Source organism: Lactuca sativa, chromosome 9 (genome assembly GCF_002870075.4).
Source record: "Lactuca sativa cultivar Salinas chromosome 9, Lsat_Salinas_v11, whole genome shotgun sequence".
Lineage (NCBI taxonomy): Eukaryota > Viridiplantae > Streptophyta > Magnoliopsida > Asterales > Asteraceae > Lactuca > Lactuca sativa.
This window is the reverse complement of record NC_056631.2, coordinates 158812976-158823143: the sequence shown is the minus strand read 5'-3', so window position 1 is coordinate 158823143 and position 10168 is coordinate 158812976. Positions and strand designations below refer to the sequence as shown.

Sequence of the window (10168 nt, the reverse complement as noted above, 5' to 3'; positions counted from 1 at the left end):
TATTTTATCTCTTTCTTTTCTAGTAAAATTATTATACTCATCTTTGTGTTCTTCATATTATTATGATTGTTAAATCTCAAGATGTTCTTATTCCGCACAAACCAGTCCTCAAAATGGGAAACAAAACATCCAATATGAGAGCTTCGTAAAGGATCTCAACAAAGATTGTTGTGGATGTTACATGGAAATTATTTAGATGACATAGTCTGGTTCCTTGTATATTAGTAAGAGTAAAGACATGTGGATAATTTAGGAGTAGTTTAGTATATTTTTCATTTCAAAAAGCAAGTAAAAGTAGAAATATGCGATCATTTAATATGATTAACATAATCACTTATGCGACTAGTTAGACATATGAAGAATGTGAGATAAGAGGTTTGCTTTTATGTATGTTATGTTATATTATAACTCACCAGACAACATGTCTGATATATGATGTTTTCATGTATTATAGGTTCAGACACCAAGCCTTAGAGTGTGAGGATGTAGAAGCATCAAAGACTTGGAAGTGAGAATGTAGAAGCATCACTCTTGGATTGGACTTTTGTTTCTTGATTTATATTTTGTTGCTTTAATTATGGTTAGGATATGAATTGGTGACACCCGTAAATGTTTTTTGGAAATACTTTTAAAGATTTTTGAAACTCAGGTTTTGTGATCATGTTAATTACTTTGATATTTTCCAGAATTTGAATGTTAAATGTTTATGAAAAATACGAGTTGTTACAATTGGTATGGGCGCCATAGTTTGAGCGAATTAGGATGAACCGTCCCCCACCTAGGTTTAAACTATGCAAGATAAAGAAAGAACCATAATGCTTAAGGATCATTACCTCGATTAATGATATGACTCATATTTGCTAGAAGTACATGAAGTAGTATCTTCATGGACTAGCCAAAGCTTGGAGTCCAAGGTATAATCGAGACATTTCCTCTGTTAGTGCAATTAGATTGAACGTTCGAAGAAGACAATTTGCATAGATGGAATTGAGAGAGGTAAGTTGAGTTTTGAAGGTTTGCCAGAAGTAAGAACAATATTGAATGTTTGAGAATGTTAAAAAAAAATATAGTCGTGGTATTTATTTTGATAAAAAAAAAAAAGTTAGTAAAAAATGTCTAGTTTTTTGACGAAAGAACGCTTTAACTTCAAAAAATTTCAATCCAAGAAATGTTGCAATGCATACCTGCACCACATGAAAAGGTCGTGATGAGACGTTACTGCAAAAGCTTGAGACTCTTTGGTCCATTGGACGGGTTTTAGGGATTTAAATTAAAAAGTAAAATAAAATTCTAAATAGTGTCAAGAAATTTCAATTTGGCGGAACCTATCAAAAATACATATATCATATCTATATAAAGGATCAACTTTGTATCATTAAAAAAAATGAAAGGTAGTACAACCTAACATAGCATACAAAAAGAAAAAAAAAATATCAAATGGGTTTTATCACATATTCAGAATAGGTGTTTGCTAATCCAAAAAAATATACATGTAATAATTGTTATGGCACCTGAAATTAGTTGGAGATCCATTACCACAAAACTCATATGCATCTAATCATGGCTAAGGAAATACACAAATTTTGTCTTGACTCTTGAATTTAACTGTCCTCTTTTAAACTTATAACAATATAATAGGTTAGGAAAAATGAGTTACTTAGAAAAATCTTATTATTTTGAATTTTTTTTTTTTGATAAAATCATAATTTATTTTAAACAAAAAAGTCTTAATTATTTAACATTTTATCCATATTAACGAAAAAATTATTTTTTATTTTAAGATGGAATGATAGATTATGTGATTTTTCCAAAATAATAAAAATTTTCTATTAAAAAAATAAGATTTAGGACTTTATAATTTTTTTTTTAAAATAATAAGATTTTTCTATACAAAAGTGTAGAAAAAAACATTGAAATTGTCCTTAAAGAAACACAAATAAAGTCCTATAAATGGTAAATTGTTTGTGAATCACACACATCTAAACTATGAAAGCATTCATATATGTGTTGAAGAAATACTAAAAACAAGAAGTAAATCAAAAGTAGTCAGAGTATCTTCTTTCCAGATGAGCATAATCATGTCATTAAAGAAAGAACATGCAAATTACTACCAGAACATGGTTGCCTCTATCAATCCATATTCATTTCAACGGGCCCACTATTAACGTGTCTAATAGTTCACATGTAACAAAGATATTATATACATCAAATGTATGTAAGAATATGAAGTAAACATGTGCATACAAATGTTTATATTTAAACATTATTACTATTGCTTTCAAGGGTAAAAAAATCATTTCAATAGAAGTATGAACCCTATCCACAACGATACTTCAACTTGTCATCAATATATTTGGCCCCATTAACAAACAAACTATATCATTTAAACTATGTTTTCACTTTTCATAACTTGATTAAAGCCCCTTTCCCCTTGAGTCGCATTTCCCACCGATCTTTGATTGATCTATCATTCAATGCAAAATAAATCCCATGTTTAAATGACTTTACATTGGAAAATGAAGTTTGAAAGACAAGCCGACCTAAATTATAGGTCTTAAAAAGCCTATTTAGCACGATTGTTTTTAAAATGTAAACTAAAAAATACAAAACAAAAGCTTGACCTAAACTCAAAAAAAATAATGTGTTGAATCATTACTTTATATTTTACATAGATCGTAACACCATTTTACACACAAAACAATCTGCAGCTTCTTTTCATGCCACTTAAATCTATATCTAATGTTCAAAGTTCAAACCCCTTTTTGGATCTAACCCATTTACTCGTTTGCAATTGCACCAGGTGTGTGTGAGAGAGAGATCTGACCTTGATTCTTTCTTGTTGTACAATGAAAACAAGATTTCCGGATAGAGTTGTACCTTCAGCTATTGAGGTTGTACTCCAGTGATCTAATTATAGGTATGCGATGCCAAGAAACTGTTGAGTTCTTCAGGTTTGATTCGTTTAAAACAGTGAAAAGCAAGGTGTGTTGTACTTCTGACAGAAAAAGGCCCACAATGATGCGTTCTTCACATGTATGTTATTATCCCATTTCTTCATGTTCATCATGCTGAATCAGGTTTCGATCATAAAAAAACCTTTTATTCTTTTTTAAACTTGTGTCAGACTAATTTTTTGCGTACTAGAATCCAAGTTTCGTTCTTGATCCCCATTTCTGGTCAAAACTTTGTTCTTCTGAAGTTTGATCACTATTAAACGTGAGAAGAAGAACATATTCCTTGAATGTGATCGTGATTTCTCAACAGGTATTTTGTTTCGTCTTTCTCGAAACCCAGCGTGATTTTCGAGAAGCTGTTGTTTGAGATTTGAACATGAATGAAGAACAAGAATCAGAACCATTATCGAAGAAGGTTTCTAGAGGCTTCTCAGCCGTGAACCTCACAATCAAGATATCGACTTCAACACATAACCCTAGAAAAGAAATCTCGATCAACGACATTGTTTCTGCTTCATCAATCTCATCATCATCTTCATATAGCTCTTCATCTTCTTCAGCCTTTGTTTCAGCCCTACAGTCTCCTTACATATCTCCGAGAGCCACCGGAGATGATCCATGTCATCATCTAGAAAACAAAATAATCGCTAATCCATCCACCATTACTACATTTACTCAAACTTCTACTCCAGAATCCCATTGTGGGTCTCACTCCGATGACATGCCCAGCACTTCCGACGACTTTTCCGATTCCGCAAAGCTGAAAATCGTCGACTGTGTCCCTGTAACATGTCCCGACAATAATACTAATAATGCAACAGTGCCTCGTATCTCATTCTCATTTCCAGTTACACGGATTCCTTTTGCAAAAGGGTCATCTAGTGCCAAATTGAGGAGCTGTGATATTTACATCGGATATCATGGCCAAAACCCCAACCTGATTAGATTTTGCAAGTGGCTCAAATCAGAGCTTGAACTTCAGGGCATTGCTTGTTTTGTTGCAGACAGAGCAAAATACGAAGATTCTCAGAGCCACGAGATTGCCGACAGGGTTATTTGCTCTGTTACATTTGGAATTGTGGTCGTCACAAAGCACAGCCTTTTGAATCATCTCGCATCTGAAGAAATAAGGTATTTTGCTCAAAAGAAGAATCTAATCCCAGTGTTCTTCGACACCAATCTGAATGAAGTCAGCAATGTTCTTGGTCGGAATTCAGATGGTAAAGATTGCAACGAAGCAATTGAATGGTTGATGAAATTCCATGAGTTTAAACTAGAAGCAAATGAGGGGAATTGGAGAAGTTGTGTTTGTAGATCAGTTGGGATCTTAACAGGAAAGCTTGGGAGGAAGAGTACTGTTGCGGAAAAAGAAACTGAAAACAACGTCGATGAAATGCCATTTCCCAAGAACAGATTTTTCATTGGTAGAGAAGAGGAAATTGCAGAGATTGAAACCACTCTTTTTGGAGAAACTGAAATCGAATTTGATGGAATTAGAGATGGGAAGTTAAAAGAGCCAAATTCAGATGTTACGATTGCACCATTGATTGGAAAACACTCGGTGAAAAGACCTAAACCTAAACATAAGAAAACAAAGAGCTTCAGAAGTAGCGTGGTGTGCATCAATGGCGAACCTGGAATGGGGAAAACAGAGGTGGCACTGGAATTTGCTCACAGATATTCACGGAGATACAAATTGGTTATCTGGGTAGGTGGGGAATCTCAACATTTAAGCCAAAATCTACTGAATTTGTCTTTACATCTAGGGTTAGATGTAAGTGCAGATTCCGAGAAAGAAAGAGGGAGGATCAGAAGCTTTGATGAGCTAGAAACAGAAGCCTTCAAGAGGGTAAAACGGGAATTGTTTCGTGATATCCCGTATTTGTTAATCATCGATAATCTCGAAACAGAAAAAGATTTACACAATCTGATACAAGGAAACACCGGGTCTTCCTCTTCCCATGTGATTATAACAACAAGACTTGAAAAAGTAATGAAATTTGAACCAATGCAACTTCAACCATTGCCATTATCCGATGCAATGATGTTAATAAAAGGAAGACGAACGAAAGAATACTCGTTTCAAGACGATGAAATTCTGAGGAAATTTGATGAGAAATTGGGGAGGTCAAGTTTTGGGTTATCCGTGATTGGTTCTTTGCTATCGGAAATTACCATTTCGCCCTTCGCCCTCTTTCAAGCCATCGACCAGATCCCTAAGGAAGCTACATCTCATTTTGACGAACCATTTTGGGGAAACAATCAGTTTCTTCTCAAAGTTTTAATATTTTGCGTTACAATTTTGCAAGAAGCTAAAGGAATTAAAAACCATCTTGCCTTAAGGATGCTTTTAACAGGAGCTTGGTTTTCCCCTTCACTCATCTCACCAAATTTACTAGCTGTTGCATCAACCCACATGACTCCATGCACAAAAAACCGATTCAAGAAATGTGTCAATTCTGGTAATTTCACTCTTTTTTGTTCTTCGGGTTTCATTAAGAGCTACACATGGAAAAAAGAAGAAGATTCAGCTCTTGTTTTAGTTAAATTAGGCCTTGTTAGAAGAAGCAACAATCAGTACTCTACTTCTTGTATCATGTTTCACCCCATAACTCAAGTTTTTGGTAAGAAAAAAGGGGGTTTACTAGCAGCTAAAGCAATGGTTTATAGTATAAGGAAGATAGGAAACCCAATGTTAAACTCAAACCACCTTTGGGCTTCTGTTTTCCTTGTATTCGGATTCAAAACCACACCACCCTTAGTCCAACTAAAGGCTCTTGACATGGTTTATTTTATTAAAAAGATAGCTCTCCCTTTAGCTTTATGTGCATTCACTACATTCTCTAGATGTAACTCGGCTTTAGAGCTATTGAAAGTGTGCACAAATGTTCTTGAAGAAGTTGAGAAATCATTCGAGTCTAAGATAGAGGATTGGTGTCGTGGATCGTTGTGTTGGAAGAAGAAAAAGAAGACAAACATGAACATGAAGATTGACGAGTATGTATGCCAAGATGTGACACTGTTGAAGGCGACATTGCTTGAAACGAGAGCTAAATTGTTGTTGAGAGGTGGACATTTTGATTATGGAGAAGAGCTTTGTAGGACATGTATCAGCATACGGACTGTGATGCTTGGCCATAATCATGCTCAAACTTTGGCTGCTCAGGAAACATTGTCTAAATTAGTCAGAATGAGGAGTAAAATGTAAAATATGAATGTAGATCAACTTTTGTACATTGATCGGAAGTTTAGTATTTCCTACATGTAATGTTAGAAAATTGATTTTTTTTTAAAATCTTTGACAAAAGAGAGTCACAATTTTAAAGCAAATCAATTGAATACTACCACAAAATAAAACAATAAGAACAAGTAGCAATGATAATAAATTGAGAAATCATATGTGGGACGTTAGACCATCCGTAATATCCATCACTAACCATTATAGTGGTGAGTCCACCTCATCACCACACACAATTATAAATATATATATATATATATATATATATATATATATATATATATATATATATATTTATTGTAGAGAGAGGGAGAGAGAGTTGGGAGGAGGGAGTCTTTCTCTATCAAATCACTCAACCAATTGTCACACCAGCTCAGCTTCACATTAGTTTTTTTTTTTCTCTTTTTCTCTTCTATCTTTTCCAACCTACAACACATGGAATCCTTAACGTTCCCAAAACTAGGACTGTTCACTATTCGGATAAAACCGAATTATCCAATTGGACAATTTGGTTCGGATATTCGGATTGGTTTTTAACAAAACCGAATTATTATTTTGGATTTCGAATTGGTTTTGGTTTATAAAATAAAAACCGAATAGTCCAAAAAACCGAATAAACATTTATTATTTATCTATTTATAATATATATCCATAGTTATTTATTAATTTGGTAATTTATTTTTTCAAATAGGTTCAAAACGTTTCACCCGATAACAATCATATGCATTTTCTATAAAAAGTTTTCTATCTATAAAATATTTAACTATAATATATCTTCTTAGTAGTTGTTTATAAATTTCAAAACACAACTAAATAATTTGTTTTTTGTTATTGTGTAAATTTAGGTAATACTATAATTATATATCGTTTTAAAATGATTCGTTTTTTGAAAACCGAATTATAAAAAACCGATCCAACCGAATTGTAATTGGATCGGATTTTAATTTACATTGGACTATTCAGATCCATGTTTTGAAAACCGAAATCAATTTGTATTCACTTGATTGGATCGGATCAAACTGATCCATCCAAACGAACACCCCTACCCAACACACTCAGTTAAAAAAATATAAAAACAACTAAGACACAAATTTTAAAATAATGATATAAGAGAAAAAGAAAGAGAAAATAAAGAAAGAAAGGGAATGAAACAAATTAGTGAACTCATATAAAAAACCCACCACTCCTAACCCACTTAAGAGGGATTGGTGTCTTGGAGGTACCAATGCTATATTCTCCCCATTTACCATGACCCCCTCCTCCTTTAGAAAGAGATAAAGTGAGATAGAGATAAAAAGAAGCCTATTGGTGTTGTCTTCCGTGGTCTACACCACAACCACTAACAATCGGGATGGTGTGCGTCGTTAGTGGTCATTGCCACATAAACCACAAATGTGTTCGTGGTATGTATTACAGATGGTCTTATGGGGATCAATTCTAACTTGTGTGGCACTTCACCACCTTGTTATCAAGGGGATAAGTAAGCCCTTCAACAATGTTTGATAGGCGAACCAACATTTTCCTTTTGCAATTCGACAATATGCCCTTACTAAATTTTGCCCTTTTAGGCGCAAAAATTTAATAAGTTCTTCAACATTCCAAAAAAAGTTTATAAATAATTGAGTAGATTATATGAATTGTTCCCCGTATAGGTGCTAAATGTATGATTAGTTAATATTTTCAAAAATTAACTCGGACCGTCCCTTATATCATAAAAGGAACATGTTTTGTCCCTAAAAACAGGAAAGTATTATATTGTCCTTTTTTATTTCTTTTTCATTTAATTTTGATATGTATTTATTTTTTTATTCTTGTATTGAAATAAAAGAGTATTCCAACAATTCTTTCTCTTCTTTATTTATCTTTCAAGAACTTCCCAGAAACCACCATCCACCACCGGAAACCGCCGCTTCTCTCCATCTCTCTCTCTCTCTCTCTCTCTCTCTCTCTCCCTCCCCATATCCTTTTTCTAAACTTCGACACCTTCACTTATCACCGCCAACACCTCCTGAACCACTCCCAATCATCACCCAAACGAAATCAAAGAATTTATATTCAAACCTAACCTAACTAAACCAAACCCGTAATCAACACCAAATAGACGGCGGAGCTCGATATGAAGCCCTAGGCGGTGGTTTGAAAACCAAGGCGGCGTTCAAAACCCTATGGGGCAAGGATTTAGAGAGATTGAGGTGTTTTCTGAGACGATGAAGGTTCAAAACCGCTCATGACTGAGACAAAACAGTGCACATTGGTTGCCTCCAAATCTGTGAGTTCTAACGAACTACCACATCCGTATCTAGATTTGTGAGTCCAGCGGAGCACCGCTTCGATATCTACAAGATCCAGCGAACTGGCACCATCGTCGAACCATCAACCACTCTGCATCTTCGATCTTAGACAAAGTGGTGCTTGAAACCTTAAAGAACCCTTAGATCATGCAACATCCCATTTTCACAAAGATTTTTTTCATTTCTAATTAAGGTAAAACACCAATTTCATAAAACCCCAAGTTAAGAAAACTCATTTGTTCAATTAAAATTAATGGGGAAAATAGAGTATTAAGATATAAATATGGAACTCCAATGTTGTTGATGAGTGTGTATAGTCACGCCTTCGCCTTCTCGCAATCACCAATGGTACTTGAAAATATTTAATCCACAACTGTAAGCTAAAGCTTAGTGAGTTCCCAAAAAATACCAAACACCACAATATACATACAATGCATACACACATGAGCCTTTAGTTTCACATGACCGCTTCCCAAGGCCTACAGTACACCTAGTCCGCTCTCCTGAAACTCCAGTCCATGACTAGCCCACCTTCCACATCATACAGTTGATATGCACCTGGCCTACAACACACTGCTATCCTGACCGAGTATCTTGGCCTATCGCACATAATAGGACCGCCTCAACCCACGACCAGATATGTCGACATATAAAAAAACAAGCAATCAAACAAGAACATAACCACGGGAAACTATATACACTAGTCTACCTGTTTAACAACTCAGTACCGCATATAGGGCCTCATACAATACTTTACATCACCATTGGAAAATCACTAATAGATGCATAGCCATATGTAATCGGAGTTGAGATAGACAATCGAATAGGTGATCCTACTCTAGAGGCATAACCAAACAATGAACAAACAAGAATGCCTAGATCAAGAGTTCTCAGGCTATCCTACATTACTACATAGAACACCTAGGGCACTTAATTAGACGATCACCGACCTCCTCCTACTCTAACCAGCATTCCACTACTCCTATATACTATCATACAAGGATATATACTGCAACACATAGTATAGTGATGAAACTAACCTAAAATACAGACTCAGATAATACTACAACACTCACAAATCCTCATACATAAATAACCCGCGAACCAACTGCCACACAATCAAAGGACACACGTTGATCAACAACCCAAAATCTATAAGTTAAACCCAAGTCAAATTGTTCAAAATTCAATGGTAAACAGGTCTACGACCCCTACGACATGGCAATCTCTTGGCCATGTCATGACCAACTAAGCACAAAAAAAGTCGAGCATCAAAGCACCACCACGCGTGGCAAGCCCTTGGCCACGTCGTGGTTTTGGGTATGAAATAAGAAATATTAAACAACCATAAAAGGAAAGCATTAAATATTTTGAATACTTTGGTTCCTCTTGGCAATTAGGAAGTTGATGAAGATGACTTTAAGCTCCATAGAAGAAGCTCTCTAGAAGTATCCACCAACATTTAGCCAACTTGAGAAGATGCTAGTCTTCATCTTATAATAATTACTTAAGCCTTTAGGAACAAAACACAGTTTTTTTAGTGGAGAGTTCAAGTAAAGTATCAACTTCTTCCTAAAAGTATCAACTCCATTCCAAGGCTAATTCTACAACACTAAGTCCATTAAGTTCTTAATGGGGCTAACACTTGTGCATAGACACAAGGTGACTCCAACATGGCTCCTTTT

The 10168-nt window shown here is 34.9% G+C and overlaps 1 protein-coding gene across 1 annotated transcript; it reads left to right on the top strand.

Moving 5' to 3' along the window:
- Positions 1 to 2626: 2626 nt before the first annotated feature.
- LOC111897991 (uncharacterized) lies at positions 2627 to 6232 on the top strand. The gene has a single exon (XM_023893943.3). It carries the CDS (start codon positions 3331 to 3333, stop codon positions 6160 to 6162), a length of 2832 nt encoding a protein of 943 aa, XP_023749711.1. The 5' UTR covers positions 2627 to 3330; the 3' UTR covers positions 6163 to 6232.
- Positions 6233 to 10168: the final 3936 nt, after the last annotated feature.

Excerpts from the sequence above, each read along its gene's own strand:
- LOC111897991 (XM_023893943.3), top strand. The coding sequence starts at position 3,331 with ATGAATGAAGAACAAGAATCAGAACCATTATCGAAGAAGGTTTCTAGA.